The 18,023-nt window shown below is 47.3% G+C and overlaps 1 protein-coding gene across 6 annotated transcripts in view; it reads right to left on the bottom strand.

The window, feature by feature from the left end:
- Positions 1-18,023, bottom strand: part of TEX14 (testis expressed 14, intercellular bridge forming factor) — a 2,253,432-nt gene that overhangs the window by 1,420,405 nt on the left and 815,004 nt on the right. For all 6 annotated transcript variants that reach the window (XM_078679858.1, XM_078679856.1, XM_078679860.1 and 3 more), the window contains one exon: positions 16,728-16,858. In XM_078679858.1, the coding sequence (XP_078535984.1) occupies positions 16,728-16,858 (131 nt within the window). The remainder of the gene's footprint in view (positions 1-16,727; positions 16,859-18,023) is intronic.

Genomic DNA, 18,023 nt, shown 5'->3' with positions numbered 1-18,023 from the left:
ACAGGACCGGGACTCTGACCACATACCCACGTCCTGCTAGAGCTAAAAGGGAAGTTGGGCGGAGGGCAAATACCCCGGAAGTGAGATCTCATCTGGAAGCAAGAACCACACTCTAACGGAAAAGAGAGAAGCAACCCTAAGGGGCAGAGAGAGGTGGGTCAATCATGTCATGGTGAGGGGCAAGAAAGACAGAAAACTTAAAGAGATGCTGACCAAGCTTCCAGCGATAGGCAGCGGGCCAAGATTCTGACTCTCATGGAGCCCCGGTCACAAGTGATTTTCTAGAGACGCTTTTGGGCACACTGAGAGACGACTTTCTGACGCTGAAAGGAGAAATTGCGAGGGAAATGAAAGAGGTAAGATGTGACATAGATGCAGTGGGCGAACGAGTGGTCTCCATTGAAGATCAGGAACAAGCAAGGGAGCAGGAAGTAAAGCAACTGCAGCAAGAGATTCTCAGGCTCAAAGAGCAGCTGATCAACCTCCAAGCACACACAGAAGTTTTAGAGATTCTTTCTCGCCAAAACAACATCTGCGCGAAGGGAGTGCCATCCATGGCAGAAGGGCTGGATATAACGCTGTACTTAAAAGACCTTTTGAGGAGTATGCTGGAGGCCCCATCGGACTTTGACATAAAGATAGACAGAGCACATCGAGTGGGTCTCCCGCGTAGAGCACTGGCACCCCCGCCCGATATTCTGGCGTACATTCTAGATTTTCAACTTAAAGACCGCATTCTACGAGCTGCCAGAGACAAACAACCCATACGGTATCAAGACCACCCCGTCGCTCTATATCAAGATTTGGCCCTGATAACTCTTCAGAAACGGAGGGAGTTTTGAGTGGCCACAACCCATCTCTGGAACCAGGGGGTACAATAGTCATGGGGTCACCCATTCAGGATAATCTTCAAGTGGCAGGGCAAGCTCCATCAACTTCGATTACTACAGGACGCCTGCCGGGTGCTGGGCATTGAGGGCCCGCAGCAGGAAGAGGCAGAGAGCAGACAGAGGAAGGTCATCTGAGAGAGATGGCAAAAGGTCACAGGACGGCAGAGCGAGTGATGAGACCCGACTCCACGACCATGGCGCAAGAAAGGCAGTCATTGCTTGAGACGCTGTCTCGAGGGACATCCCCTCATACAGACAATCTGAATGACTGAGGGACAGATAAGTGGCATTAGCTGGGCTGGAAGGGCAGGGAACCAACAGGCGGGAGACGGGAGGCATGGGGATCTGACCACACAAACTCCCTAATTTTCCTGATTACCGAGGACACGCAAACAGGTCTGGCGGGTCCTGGACAATATGGGGATCATTGGGGCTCAAAGTTGGGGTTAGTGAGGGGGGTTGGGACACTGGTATGCAGGTTAGTGATTTGGAGAGGAGAGAACGTCGCTACCAGGAAATGGAGTTAGAGGGGAGGGAGAAACACAAGGACACCTCAACAAAGATACACATGCCAAAGAGAAGTATGTCCCGGCCCACCATGAAAATTCTCCCCCTCAATGTGAAGGGTCTCAATAACCCCATTAAACGGAGATCCATTCTATCTAGAGAACTCAGAGGCAGATATATTCTCCCTTCAGGAGATGCATCTCCATCCCAAAGATTGGCATAGATTGAGATACCGAGTCTTTCCGTACCACTTCTTCTCTTCCCCATTGGATAAAAAGGCAGGGGTGGCTATTCTAGAGGCTAAAAGGTTCAGGGGGACATTGGGGGAAAAAGTGGCTGAGATAAAAGGAAGACTACTGGCTCACGCATTCAAGATTGGCGGACACAACATAGTGATAGGCTCCATATATGCACCTAACACAGGTCAGGAAAGTTCTTGAGATTGGCTCTCACGGAGGTCATGCACAGACACGAGCGCAAGACGCTAATAGGGGGGACCTGGATGAGGCACAGGACAGGTCACGTAATCAATACTCACAGACGGGGGAGGTCTCACAGGAGGGCAGAGAGTGGCTTCGGTCCCTGGGCTGGGTAGATCTATGGAGGGAGGCTCATCCTCACACGTCACAGTTTTCATACTACTCGCATGGACACAAGACATATGCACACTTAGACCACTTACTGGGAACAGTAGAGTACAACCAAATGGTGGGGGAGCCGGACATGCACCCAGCGGCATTAATCCGATCATGACGCAGTGACAGTCTCCTTACAGGTGCTGCCACAAAAAAGGAAACAGGGGGGCTGGCGACTGAATGAGGGCCGAGCTGTCCACGTAGGTGTTAGTCGGACAGGAGCGCCAAGGGTCTGCCGGCAGCTGAAGTCAGCAAGAGCACAACTGTCAGGGCTGTACCTCGACCGGGCAGACTATGCAGAATTGAGGCTGAAACACTCCTACTAAAGTGGGGGGGACCAGAACTAGCGAGTAAATTAAGGGGAGTTCACCAAATGATCAGGGTGCAGACCATTGAGATTGACGGGGGAGAACCTAACAGGACGAGGACATAACGCGAGCCTTTCGGGACTTTTACACAGACTTATACTCCACAGAGGATAAGCCGGATAGATTGATGTCTTCCTACTTCCAGGGTATTCAGACGACAGCGCTAATTAAAGACCAAGCAGAGTCGCTGGACTCCCCGATCCGGATTGAGGAGGTGATAGGGGCGATAGCTCACCTTAAACCTCTCAAGTCACCTGGGCCAGACTGCTTCTCTGGGGGTTTTTATAAGACCTTCTGCCACCTGCACGAACCGATCTTGACATGTCTGTTTAATTCATTTGAGGGACCAGCCTCGATCCCTGCCGATATGCTGGCAGCATCTATAGTGGTACTCCCTAAACCAGGGAAGGACAAAAAGAAGTGCAGTTCTTACCGCCAAGTGTCTCTCTTGTATGTAGATCTCAAACTACTCACAGGCATCCTTACTGCGAGACTGGGTCCGATGATGCTCGGGATTATAGAACCAGACCAGTTGGGATTTATCCAGAATTGTCAAGGGGGGGACAACACATTTGATAGATAAGGCCCACCGCACGAATATGGATGGAGTACTGTTGACTGGGGCTTCCTAGGTCGCACATTGGTTTATTTTGGGATAGGAGACCACTTCAGAGCATGGATTGCAGGCTGTAATAGTTCCCCCACTGCCTCTATCAGGGTCAATGGCTCCTCGTCTCGCCCCTTCTCCATTCAAAGGGGCACCAGGCAGGGCGGCCGCATATCGCCCCTCCTGTTCGCTCTCTACATAGAACCACTGGTGCAGAGGGTACGAGACAATCCGGACATCGAGGGCATACCATTTGAAGGAGAGAGGCATACCATAAGCTTATACGTGGATGACATCCTTGCCTCCCTTGAGACTCCGGGGAGGTCAGTTCCGGCGTTCCTAAGAGAGCTAGAGATAGCTGGGAGTGTGTCCGGGTTTAAGGTTAATGTGGGAAAATCACAAATTCTAAATCTAGCCGGGGCACAGCAGGGCTCAAGGATGGAGGGGGGGGGGGATCGGCTCATGGGGATTCAAATAACAAAGACTATCCCTTACTTAGGGATTGAGCTGGCTGGTTCCTTTTCTGAAAAAGGCAGACAGGCCGAAGGGCCTAAGGAGCTCCCCCATCACTGGAGAGACGATTGACGCATGGGAAGGGGTGGCTACAGAGAAACTAACGTCCTTTCCCTCTCCGATGACGGCACTGCTAGAGAATAAGGAATTCTCGCCGGGAATGGACGTCACTGCTTTTCGAGAGTGGCAAACCACACCCTGTAAAGCAGCAGGCCACCTGTGTGATATGGAGGGGATTATTCCCTTCACACATTGAGACAAGATTACGCACTCCCAGAGACAGAACAGTATCGCTACATGCAGGTGAGGCATTGGCTTCTGCACCCCGACGTGCACCCCAAGGTAAATAGAAAGTTGATGAAATACGAGAAATGGTTGGTTGCAAATACTTCAGACAAAAGTTGATCTCAGAACTTTACGACATGCTTTGCAAGCCGGTCCCCTTAGTCAGAGACAGTGGACAAAAGAATTAGGTAGGGAACTTGCGAAGAAGGAATGGGGTGACATATATTATAGAGCCAAGCACATAGAGAGGAACACCGCCAGTAAGGAAACAGCGTATAAGATAGTTAAATACTGATACCTGACCCCTGTGAGACAGAATAAGGGAAATCCAGACCGCAGCCCTACATGCCGGCATAGATGCTGGAGGGAAGGCACACTACTTCACTTGTTATCGGACTGCCCGGTTTTGGCCCAGTATCGGCCGAGGATTTTAGATGAAATTGAAGGGCAGTTCGAAACGCAGATCCAGAGATTCCCAGCTTATGTAGTCTTGGGATTGCCTAATCCCCTTACCTTTCCTTTGAAGTCCCGCAGAGGAAAACAGATGGGCTTAGCACTAGGGGCAGCGCTCCAAAATATACTAATATTTTGGGGCACGGCAACGGAACCCACTCATACCGGTTGACTCCATAAACTGTAGAACATCTTGAGGATGGAGGACCTTCAGGCTTCTCTCACGGGCTTGGGGTCCAGTTTTAGAGAGGTGTGGAAACCCCTTCTGTCCTTACTGTCCAACAAATTCAACAAGATCACGTGTCCTAAGCACCTCCGCCTCCTTCGGCTGACGGCAACGGAGGATGCTTCTGAGACAGGGTGAAAATACCTCAGGACTGTATCACTTGGGAAAAAGGGGAACTGAATAGCAGAGGTGGGGCAGGGAGGGAGGGTGGGGGGGGTCATTGTTTCAGGTTAAGGAGGCAAGTTCCTATGCTCCTCAAGATATGCAGAGCCATTCGCTAACAATCAGTTTTTTGCGCAAACGCAGAGTGATGCATGATGAAAGCCGGAGACATGTCAGATATGCATGCCTTAGAGTTTTGTCATGACTTCTTTGTTTATTGTTTATTAAATGGCACAGCTACAAATGTAAGTACATTGAAACTGCTAATAAAAAAAGAGTTAAACCTAAAAGGGAGGCATTTACCTATCAAAAAGGGTCTGTCTGTCTTCCAAAGGTATTTAAATAGTTTATTGCTTTGTTAGACCTGTCCTATTTATGGTGTTTTTCCCCCCCAAAAGTTTGCATGCTTACCTCCTCTTTTTGCAGTATCATTTTGTTGGCTTTAGTATTCTGAGCACTTTACCAGTGCTAACCAGTGCTAAAGTGCATGTGTTTCCCCCTAAACATGGTAACATCGGTGTATACACAATTGACATATTTAGTTTACATGTAAGTTCCTTTTGGTATAATATATACCCAGAGGCAGGAACTTAAATGCTACTAGTGGGCCTGCAGCACTGAACTGATTGTGCCACTCACACGAGTGGCCTTTAAACCTGTCTCAGGCCCGCCATCGCAGGGCCTTTGTGCAGTTTACTGACACTTAAACTTGGCCTTTAAAAGGGCTTGCTAAGCCTTAAACTCCCCTTTTATCACAAATAAGTCACCCCTAAGGGAGACCCTAGGTTTCCCATAGAATAGGTCGCAGTGTAATTAAAAGGTAGGACATGTACTGTTACGTTTTGCATGTACTGGTAGTGACAAACACCCTAATATGTTTTTCACTACTGCAGGCCTACTCCTCTCACAGGTTAACATTGGGAATTCCTTAATACACTTTTAAGCTGTATTTCCTGAATAGAAAGGAGTAGCTGTCTCATGTTTTATATCTTTGGAATGCAATTGATAAATCCTCTTTACTCGTAAAGTTGGATTTAACATTCCTAAATTAGAAATGCCACTTTTACCCTCAAGACATTGCAAATCCGTTTGCTAGTCACTTTGCTGCGGAATACACCTCGGTAGCTCCCTACACCAACGAAGACTCCGCCGAACTCTTGAGGGACATAGCACTTCCCGCCCTCTCCTTGACAGAGCAACAACTATTAGATAGCTCTTTGACAGCAGGTGAAATAGCGCAGGCGATCAGATCGCTAAATGCAGGAAAGGCCCTCGGTCCTAACAGCATTCCAATCGAACTATATAAACTTAACCCTAATAAGCTAGCCACCTACCTTAAAGCCATGTTTGAGGAAAGCAGGGAGAGAGGGGAGTTACCAATGGATCAACAAATAGCCAACATTGTAACTATACATAAGGAAGGCAAACCCAAAAAAGACTGTACCTTATATAGACCGATCTCCCTCCTTAATGTCGAACCTAAGATTCTTGCTAAGGTACTGGCTAACCCGCTAGTTAAACTTATATCGAGCCTCGTGCACCCGGACCAATCCAGTTTTATACCGCACCGGAACACGGCACTGAACTTGCGCTGAGTCCATGGTGTCCTAGGTAGGGCAGATACGTTCCTAGAACCAGCTATTCTTGTATCCTTGGATGCCACTATGGCGTTCGATACTATCAAATGGCCTTATCTCCTAGCTGTGCTCCGGAAAATGGGGTTCGGCCTGGAATTTATCCAGTGGATACGCCTCCTATACTTGATGCCATTGGCACAAGTTGTGGTTAATAATAAAAAGTTAGACACATTTGCCTTGAGTCGGGGTACCTGTCAGGGATGCCCGCTTTCTCCCCTCCTGTTCGCTTTAGCATTGGAGCCATTGGTGGCATGGATCCGAAGGGATCCAGTTTTTCGAGGTATGCGCTGGTCACCTGAATGGGAGGACCGCATCTCGCTTTACGCAGATAATATATTACTCGACTTAACTTATCACAAAAAATCCCTAATCACAGTTCTAGACATATTGGCGGTATTCGGCAGATATTCTGGGTTCAGGATCAACTGGACTAAGTCCCACCTATATGTCCTCCAGAGAGGCTTACTTACCTTATCCAGATCAGTGCCACGGGATTTAAATTTCTGGGGATATTTCTCTCCTTAGATCCCGCACTTCGATACAAAAAAAATGTGCTTCCCCCAATATTACGATTAAAACGGGACATAGCCAGTTGGAAATCTCCCCCCCTCTCCCTCCTGGGTAAGGCTGCCCTTTTTAAAATGATGTCTCTTCCCCGCTTCCTATATACCCTGCAACATTCACTCGATCCTGTTCCCTTGACATATTTTAAAGAAATTGAAAGCCTCCAGAGAGAGTTGTTGTGAAATGGAGAGCCACGTATAGCCCTAGGTAAACTTACATTGAAATGGTATGATGGAGGGACCAGCCTCCCTGATATAAAGAAATATTACTGGGCTGTGCATCTGGCAACTATCAATCATGGCTCCTGGCCGGATTCACTTGACGGGCCCAACCGGTCATTCGGTCAGTGTGTGGCGTGCTGCAAACAGATCCCTGGGATGGGAGCATAAACTGACGTTGGCTACCCCCCTATGGGATTCCGTACAATTGGGAAATCTGTGGACTTCGAAAGGATTTGATAAAAGGGACATTATTGGTATCTCACAAATTAAAGATATGTGGGAGAAGGGAGGAGTGAAAACATTTGCTGCTCTCCAAAGCCAGCATTAGCTGGCTGACACTGAGCATTTTTGCTACACACAGTTCGCCATGCACTACACTCACTCCTTCCAAAGGGCTCCTACTCTCCCCCCCACCCCCGGAGTCATCCCGGTTGGAGGATAGATGGCCACCTCCTGGAAGGGACCATCTCACTGACTTATAACAAACTAATATATACCATCGAGGATCCTCTTTCCGTATTACAGCAGAAATGAGTGACAGATGGCATAGAAATGGATGATGAGGAATGGCAAGAGGTGATATCCTCCCCCCCGGGTGGTAGCAATCCCAGCACGACTAAGGCTGGTACAGCTTAAAAGCCTGCACAGTAAATATGCAATGATGTTCCCGGCCAAGCTGAGAGTGGAAGCCAATGGGAAGTCGTGGTTTTTCACTCGTCCGGAGGATGCCTGGGACTGGCTGGAGGGTAGGCACACGGTTGAAAAGAAGGCAAAGAAAGGATTCTCGGCTGCCGATGATGCCAAGGACTGGCGCCAGCACAGACGGTCTCCTCCACATTTCGACTCTGACTCCCAGGGACACACAGTGGGCGCTAAACTTGGAGGCTGGTAAGACTATGTAGTATTAATCATGTTCCCTAGAGGCCTTCTTGAATGCTTTAGGGCGTGGACACGGAGTCCCAGCCTTCTCACTGTGGGAACAATGAATACAGATTTGGTTGGGGGAGTGGGGGTGGGATCCCCGATAGATGTGTACCGCAACCTGCTGTTGTTTAAGGGAATGACCCAGAGCTCAAATGACCTACTTAAAGTTGCAATTGGTATGTTCTTTCATCATCTTTACCGGCTTGACGTTTGTTATTTCCTATAATGGGGCCATTGTTATTTCCTATAATGGGGCTGCTGCTGCGATGGTCCTTGACTTGGGGCACCGTAAGATGAAAGTAGAGAGATGGATTGGGCCGAGATGCTGTACATTGTCTAGGGGGTGGGCTCTGGCTGGGGGACCAGGCACCAATTGATTGAATATGGATGAACTGGGAGTGGGGTAGCTCATGTTCCCTTGAGTTGTTTATGGGTGGGCGACAGGCACTCAGCAGATTGGGGGAGGTGGGCGGTTCTTGTCCCGTTAAGCAGGGAGGCAGGGAGGGGGGTAAGTTCGTAAAAGTATGGGTAAGTTCGGGCTTGACTTGTTGGGGGGGTTGTTGTAATTATTTTTTTGCAGCAGGACAAAACGGCTTTTTGTATATGTACATCTTGGCTAGTTTCATTAACCAGGTCACTGATGTTAAGTTTCAAGGCATTGTACTGCGCTGTAACAAACTAGGAGCCGCTTTGAAAGATGCCGCACAGGGTTTAAAACCATTGTATTGCTATTAAAGACAAACGGCAAGAGGTCAGGGACTTAAACTTATTACATGGAATGTCAATGGGTTAGGGGACAAACTTAAAAGAGGCATTGTGCTGCAGTATATCCACCGCTTAATATTGTGTTGTTTCAAGAAACTCATCTGATAGGCAATTCTTGTATGGCCCTCAATAGGAAGGGATATTGCATGGTAGCAAACTCAGGCTTCACCACGGAGTCCAGAGGGGTGGGGGTTCTCCTTCGTAAAGGCTGCCCTTATGTGATACAAAACACTTGGACGGGTCCACAGGGTTGATATGCTGCTTGTACGGGAATATGGGAGGACAGAGTTCTTAATGTTATCTCTGTGTACGCCCCACCAGGTCTGCAACGCTTGACATTAACGGATGTAGGGGCGCTATGTTTGAACATACCTGTGGATACCCTGGTTATGGGAGGCGACTTTAACCTGACGATAGATGGCCTACTTGACCGGTCCCCGCCCAGACGTGACATGACAAACTGTTCACAACTCCGTGATTTTACTAATGCCTTGGGGATGGTGGATATCTGGAGATGGTCGCACCCCCATGACACACTCTTCACGTTTCAATCCGGTGTACATGACAGTCAATCACGAATCAACTATTTGTTTACCCATGCACAACACATACACAACTTCACTGATTCTCCGCGCTTGGCGCAAGGAGTTTCGGATCATTGCCCTGTTCTGGCGGTCCTCGGTGCTCAGCGTGCCACACAACCCGGTCCCATCATGATTCAGCCATGGGCACTAAAGATTCCCCACGTCAAGGAAAAATTGTGGAAAGATACTGTTATTTTGAAGAGAACACAGGATCCGTTACGTCGGCAATTACACTCTGGGGTGCATATGGTGCAGTGATAAAGGGAAGGGCGCTGTCTATGATGGTGGGTCATAGGGAGGAGCATAACCAGAGGGTGATCAAATTGGAAACCGAGATCTTATGCCTTGAGAGCGCCAACTCCCAGGGCCCTGATCCGGATACTCATCACCGTCTTAATATAAAGAGACAGGATTATAGGCAACTGCTCCTGGAGGACGCCAATAGGCGTGCCCTTGCCACCCGTCACCGAGTATACTAGCAGGGCAAGCAAACTGGTAAACTATTGTCATGGCTGGTACGCAAGAAACAGTCAGCGAGATGGGTGTGTGCCATTAAGGGGCATGATGACGATCTGATTACCGACCCCCGGGGCATTGCTGAGACTTTCGCGAACCACTACAAAAGAGTGTATGGAATTCCACAAACTCACAAGCTCCGATGGCGGCAGATCTCCTCGTATCAGTCGAGGTAACATGTATCTCCCAACAGTGTAGGGAGGCTTTGAACGTTGACATCTCTGTTGACGAAATTCAGAAAGCAATTTCGGACATTCGCGCGGGTAAGGGGATGGGCCCTAATGGGCTTCCTAGCGAACTGCTTAAACCCATGGCCCTGACGCTAGCACCGAATTTGCTAATCTATATAATGAAAGCTATGAGATTGGCCTCCTCCCAGGTGATATCCGTGCGGCCACCACTGTGGTTATCCACAAACCCAGTAAACCGTTGGATGAGTACACATCGTACCGGCCCATATCGCTGATTACAGTGCAGGCCAACATTTTGACCGAACTGTTGGCTAATCATCTGCTTCCTTATCCCACCAACCTAGTTCACCCGGACCAGTCGGACTTCATGCCAGGTCTGAATACGATCCATGGCGCGCTGGGCCGTGTGGATACTCTAGAGGAAGAAGGGATCTTGCTTGCGCTTGACGCAAAAATAGCATTCAACACTGTGACATGGGAGTATTTGTTTGCGGTTCTGACCTGCATAGGGTTCGGACCCAAGTTGCTTGGGTGGATCAGACTATTATAGACGCAACCCATGGCGCACGTTTAGGTGAACAATCATCGCTCCACTTCCTTCCCCCTTTGTCGAGGCAGGGGTGCCCGTTATCGCTGCTCCTTTTTGCCCTGGTTCTTGAACCTTTGGCGGTTTGGATAAGGGGGGACCCAGGTATCAGAGGCATTAAGTGGACGAACGATCATGCAGACGGCATATCACTCTATGCGGATGATATTCTGCTTTATCTCACCTCACTAGTGCCCTCACTCCACCGCGTACTCCATATTTTCCATATATTTGGGGCGCACTGTGGATACCAGATAAACTGGTGCAAATCCCAGATGTATTCTCTCTGGGGAGACCCCCCGCAAAGTCCTCGAGGATATGACACTCCTGTGGCGTCCCATGGTTTTCGATACCTTGGCATTTTTATAACAACAGATGCAGCACTATTTTATGAACAGAATCTGTTGGGAACGCTACAGAGTTTTAAATCAGGTGTCACCCATTGGAAGACGCTTCCCCTCACTCTTCTGGGACGTTCTTCTTTATTAAAGATGCTCGCCCTGCCACGCTTTCTTTATGCCCTGCAAAATACTCCTATTCCGGTTCCTAACTCCTATTTTTTGCAGATCAAAGCAGCAGTGAGAGACTTACTTTGGGATAACAAGTTACCTCAGATAGCCATAAATAAACTCACCATGGGATGGTACGATGGAGGAATTGGGCTGCCGGACATGCGCCTCTACTATCAGGCTTCCCAGCTAACTGCCATCAATAAATGGGTTTTTGGGCCACATGACGATCCCAGCTTCCACACCGACTATTGGCTAATGGGGAAGGGAGGTTACAGTAGAGCATTGTACACAAGCCCCAGAAAATTATGCCTGACAGGCCCCACGGTCCTTACAGTGGAAGTGTGGCATGGAGTCCAGCGGCGGATGGGTCGGCAGGGGCGCCTAACGAAGGCTACCCCTTTGTGGGAACATGACATTTTGGGAAGACTCAGTGCCTGTGCGGGGTTTGATTACTGGGACATGATCGGGATTTTCCACTGTGGGTGATATGTGGTTTAAGGGCAAGAAGGCTTCGTTTGCGGACCTCCAACTCGAATATCAACTAGCACCGTTGGAGTACTTCCGTTATCTTCAGATCAGCCATGCCATTGACTCTGCCGTCCCTAAAGATACCCCCCTCCCGGATTCCTCTCCTCTTGAGGAAAGAATATTGCTGGACCCAATGGGCCGCAAGGCCATTTCCCTCACATATAAGAAATTGATCAATAACCGGACCGCCCCCATGCGGAAGCTACGAGCGAGTTGGGAGATAGACCTGTGGGAAATAGCCGACGAGGACTGGATAGAGGCACTGGCCTCCCCCGGGAGGTGGCCATTCCGATGCGACTTCGGCTAGTATAGCTCAATATTCTCCATCACCTATATTTTGACACCACACTGTTATTTAGGTTAGGTAGGAGACCCGATTCACTTTGCCTCCGACATTGTAATCAAACTGTTACATCCATGCACATCCTATGGGAGTGCCCCCACATACAACAATACTGGATAGACGTTACCCAACAATTAACGAGGACTTGTGACAAACCTATACAGCAATCTCCCACACTATGTCTCCTCAATATCTGGGAGACAACAGACCTCACACAAGCTGAACAATCATGGGCCACTATGGGGAGGAGTACAGCAAAACGGAATATTGCCCAGAAGTGGGGGGGGGGGTGGGCACTATACCACATTTACGGGACTGGCCAAAAGAAATTGACCACACCATGATTGCGGAAAAAACTGTGTATACAGGAAGAGGATGTCCACGAAAATGGGATCATAAGTGGGGACACTGGAACAAATACAGGGGTGAGATATGCATTTTTCCCACGGTGGAACTTAGGAGGGAGAGACTCTCGATGTTGGAGGGGGAAGATGAGGAGATGATGGCACAGACTCAGGGCAACTAAGAACAATGAGAACTAGTGGTGTTTAGTTGCAACCCTCATAGTAATTGTTAAGCTGTTAATAGAGTGTAATTCTCTGTGCTCCTGATGGATTGAAGGTAGTAATGTAATGCTGAAATCTTGTATCACCCTGCTGAGGTGTCTATATAATGTTATTATTGCTGCAGTTTGTGTTTCTAATAAAAAATGTTTAAAAAAAAAAATCCTGCGCAGGGTATATATGAGCGGACCCTGACTGGTACAGATGGGTATAGCAGGAACAGAGGACTGTCGCAGAAGGTGTGGGCAAATAGGCACCTTTATGCACATAATATGGGAGTGCACACACATTCAGGTATACTTAAGGGAGGTGCATGAAGTAATGGGGGCAATACTTGCAATCGCTATTCACCCAGCAGCACATAGATGTCTACTGAACATATGGGACCGACTGACTTGAACACACATCAAACACAGTGGACCACTCTGGGGGTCATGCTGGCCAAAAGAAACATCGCTCAGGCCTGGGGAGCAGCAACGGATGTATGACATTACAACGATGCTTTTACCACGCATGCCTTTACAACGCAGTTTTTACAATGCATGCCATTACAACGCATAGCGCTTTGGGGTGCTGGATAGTGAATAGTTTAATTTACTATTCCAACTCCAGTCCCCGTGGATAGTAGGGAAGGTATTGGATAGTAAATTAAATCTATTCCCTATCCTAGAACGGCCCACAGCGCAATGCGTTGTAATGATTTGCGTAGTAAAAGTTGCGATGTAAAAGCACTGCGTGGTAAAAGTTGCGTTGTAAAGGATGTTTCCCAGCAGCAACACCACCCACACTGGAGGCATGGGAGACAAGTACGGACTGGTGCATGTTCAGGGAAAAGACAGTATATGTTGCCCGGGGCTGCCCCAAAAAGTGGTCCCGGATATGGATGCCATGGAACTAGTATCGTGGAGATATTTGTGTTCCCCCACAACGTATTGAACTGGCTGACCTGCTTCCTCCATTATATGTCCTACTGTGTACAATGTGAAGGATTATTGCCTTATTTGTCATGCCTGTACTGATATTGACTTGATGCTATGATTGCTTGTACGTCGATGACTGTTAATAAAAAGATAGACAAAAAAAAAATCCACTTTTAGAAGGTGGGCATTTCTCTGCTCTTACTGCTCTGTGTGCCTGCAGTCTGTCTCCAATACACGTCTGGGGTGAGTGACAGCTAAACTTTGTGCATTCCCTTCAGACAGCCACAAACATAGGAAGGTAAGGTGTGTCTACATACTTATTGGCATTCTGATGGCACTTCCTGAGCAGAAAGGGAGGAGGGAGCTGACACTTACATCTGAACATACAGTAACCTGTTTCGCACACAAATGGCTGATTACCCCCAACTGATAGTCTGGGGCCAGGTCTGGAAAGACATCTTCCATGATTACCCTGTACTTCTAACCATGAGGGAGCATGGTGGAACGTGCTTTAATAGCAGATGCTATTCATGATATGTGAACTAACTTTCATTATACCTGGTAGCCCTATTAGTTACTGACGGCTAGGGAGAATTGTGGATCGAGCGTTGTTACCGGTAGGGATTTTTTGATAGGTGAAGATAAATGGGCTATTTTCATCTCACATTATCCCTGACAGCCACCCTGTCAGAACCACTGGGATACATAGAATATTGAGCACGACAACTCATAGGGCATTTTCCTATACTACACTTGTTTACACTGCATTAGAGAGCTTAGTCGTGTGGAATTAGGATCGCCACTATTATTGGTTTACTTTCAGGATTGTCAATGGTATTAGAGTGTGGTGGGCACTCATTTTTCTGTCTCTCCCTAGTTTATAAAGAGTGTGAGTGGTTAAGATCTAGGACCTTGATCTCCCAAATTATAACATGAGATTGACCACGTTGGTTTTTTACTATATATCATTATTGACCTAGACATTTTTACACAATAGATCTTCGCTTTCTGGCAGTACTAAGCCCTGGGAATTCCCTTGTGCATCCAGCGCAATACACTAGAGTATTAACATTGGAGTTTTCTAATTGTTGTTGAGCTTTCGCATCGCTTTACTGAAGGTGAGATTGCAGTTCCTATGGAACCCTTTTTCTTTCCCCCTTTTGTGCTGTCCTCCGAGCGCTGAGCATGGATTTTACTGGTTTTCTGCATTTTCTATCTCTCTGGTATTAAACTCCATGTCTGTCTGTCTAAAAAGCTTGTGTTATCTCAGAGCTTTTCTCTTGCAATATTTTTTCCATGAGTTTTAAGTAATGGATAGGGGCTTGTTTAGAATAAGGCTAAATAGGATACTTATTTGCTGTGATTTTTCTGCACAATGTTCCAACTTATCACATAAAGCTAAACTTTTATGGCTTCTCGGCCACATGCATCAAACGATTTTGGAGTCGCAAACGGTGCGAATCGGAAAATTCAGCCGTTTGCGATTCCAAAATCACTTTTTGGTATGCATGAAACAAACCGCAATTTTTTGCAATTCCTAAAAATGCGATTGCATTTAAGGAATCGCATTTGTGCGATTCCTTAAATGCAATGCATGAATGTTTAAAAAAATGCGAATTCGGAAATAGGAGGTGCAAATTAACACGAGGTTGACCCTCGTGTTAATTTGCGAAATCTTTCAAAAATGCTCAAAAATGCATTTTTGAAAGTGTCATGTTACACACACACATGTCCTTTGGACATGTGTGTGTGAAACTTGCACTTAAAAAAACATTTCAAGGGTGCAGGGAGGGTCCTTTGGACCCCCCTCAGCACCCTTGAAATGCATCAACAAATTGCGATTCGCAAAAAAAAAAATTGCAAAAAGGCATTGATTCCTATGGGCCTCTAGGCCCATAGGAATCAATGTAATGCCATTCCTTAATTGCGATTCGCAATTAAGGAATCGCAAATACCGAAAATTAAGAAATCCCAAAAAATTTTAAGATTTCTTGATGCATAGGATTTTGCAATTCCTAAATTGCAATTCCTTAATTTTCGCAATTTAGGAATCGCAAAATCCTACAATGATGCATGTGGCCGTTAGTACTTTTACACATTCAGCAATTGGTACATGTGTATTTAGCCTTTTAAATGCTTCTGCCTATAAAAGGGTGTCTTTTCTTTCTGTTACATGTCTTATGATAAGTGTCCATGAGAGTTTTTCAAATCTCCATTTAACCCCTTCGATGCTCATGACGAGTTGAGCTCGTCATGAACAGCAGCTTTTTTAAAAAGTCAGCGCACAGCGGGAAAACCCGCAGCGCGCATGGTGTTAAAGTCTAAGGGGCAGATCTACAAGGAACTGACGCATCCGTTTCCTTGCGCCAAATGTCATTGTGCCTCCATGGATGCGCTGTATTTACAATACAGTGCCCCATGGCGCAAGGGTTAACAGATGCGTCAGAAATTCTGACGCATCTGTTGGCCCAAAAGTAACTAATTGCTGGAGTTGTTCAAGAAAGTGATGCAAAGCCCTGCGTCATTTCTTACGCCTTGTCTGAGCAGGCGCAGGGATTTTGACACAGTGAAGGCATAGAGTGACGCTGTGAAAAGTTGTAAATTTCACTGCGTTAGTACTACATGGCTTTTTGAGTAGGAACGCCCACCATGCATACATTATACCTGACGCAGGAATCATGTGATGCTGGTCTTTACAATGTGATGCATCACCCTGGATGTGTCACGTTGTAAATTGGTCGCATTGTTTGAACCACCATTGTGTCAAAAACAAGTGACGCAATGGCGGCGCAAGGGGGTTGTAATTCTGGCCCTAATAGGGATTATCTGTTCAAGTCCTGTGCCATTTTTTGTACCGTATTTTACTTGTGATTCTGTTAATTTTTTGTTTTGATTTGGTGCCTTTTTACATGTTATTTTCAGCCCTGGTGTAGTTCTCCCTGAGGGAACAAAACACGTTGGCTGAGCTGAATGTGTTATTAACATATGGGAGATACTGATTGGAAATAAAGACGTTTCATACAACAAACAGATTTTGGACTTCATTGCCTAGCGCATACCCACTTGTAGCTGCATTTTCAGGATCTGGGACACAGAGAGTGTGCAGGACTTTTTGAAATGAGGAAACTGGGGTGAGGTGCAGAACCAAAAGTCCACCGTTGAAGCTTTGTTCTTTGAATCATACATCAAACTGTTCAGGAGCTGTAAACATATTACATGGAACTCACTTGGTCATGGTCATATGGGGTCCACCACAAAAAGAGAACGTTGGCTCATCATCTGCTTGGACTACTTCTTTTTCCTCAATTACTGGGAGAGAAGCCAAATAAGCAAGTTGTCTACTTCCTGTGAAACACAGCTGAAGGAATAAAGACAGTGGGTCACTAGTGCATTTTTTGAAAAGGCAGATGCAGTGAAGTTGTAGGTTATAGATCAAAATATAATTTTACGCACAGGCTATTGGAACATACCCACCCTGATGCTTTAGTTATTCAGGGTGATACAAAGGCTCACCCATACACACCCTGTGCACATTGTGGCTCAAACACTGGCTGATGGTCCCAGGAGAATCGTGCCTTCCATCTAGGAACAGACCAGCCAACCACAAGCTAGTGGTGATTTTGGGATACAGCTAGAAACCAGGGCCCAAATGTACAAAAACCGCACAAGTTACTACTTGTGTAACGATATATCTGTAAGAGACATTAGTTAGTGATAGATTCCTTACCTTAGAATATCCCCAGGCGTCAGACTGGATCCGGAAAATTTTGCGTAGCAATACCACTGCGCACCGGCAGACGTCGTCTGCGGCTCCGCGTCCGTCGTCGGCATCGTTAGCGCCGGAATGACATCGTCGGAGTACTTAGACGCCGCCCTCGAGCGCTGACGTCAGTTCTGATACACAGCTTTTACTCGCCAGATACGCAGAGCCATGATAGAACCAACACTGGTGCCATGAAACTAGGGCCCTGAAAGGGGATGACCTTAACCCTAGATATCGGTGGAGGATGGGTGGGTCGGTAAGGAATCTATCACTAACTAATGTCTCTTACAGATATATCGTTACACAAGTAGTAACTTGTGCATCTGAAAGAGACACGTTAGTGATAGATTCCTTACCTTAGAATAGATACCCCAGCAATACCAACCCCGGTGGTGGGACTGCGAACCAATAATCACACACAGTAGTGTGGCTCACTGGTTAGAGGCGGCAGGCCCGAGAGCAGAAGTCAGCCTGGGACCAGGGTTCAATTTCCGACGCGGCAGGGTCATGGACCTTGGTCAGCGGACTCGATAATTCTCGCTTCGGTGCTTACTCTAATCAGGGGTTCCACTCGGCAACTCTGGGCATTAGCTTGCCTAATCTCCACAACGGCCCCACCAATTCCGGGGATGCCTGGCTCCACCTTGGGGACTCCCAGCAAGGGACCATCCCACAGGGAAAGCCAGGACGGGTTCCCCAGAGTTATACAGCGCCGGGACGCCCCGTTGCTGGGGCAGCTGTGCGCTTTACAAGTATACTA

Source organism: Lissotriton helveticus, chromosome 3_1 (assembly GCF_964261635.1).
Source record: "Lissotriton helveticus chromosome 3_1, aLisHel1.1, whole genome shotgun sequence".
Lineage (NCBI taxonomy): Eukaryota > Metazoa > Chordata > Amphibia > Caudata > Salamandridae > Lissotriton > Lissotriton helveticus.
Note: the sequence above shows the minus strand (reverse complement) of the source record. Positions and strands in the feature narration are given on the sequence as shown.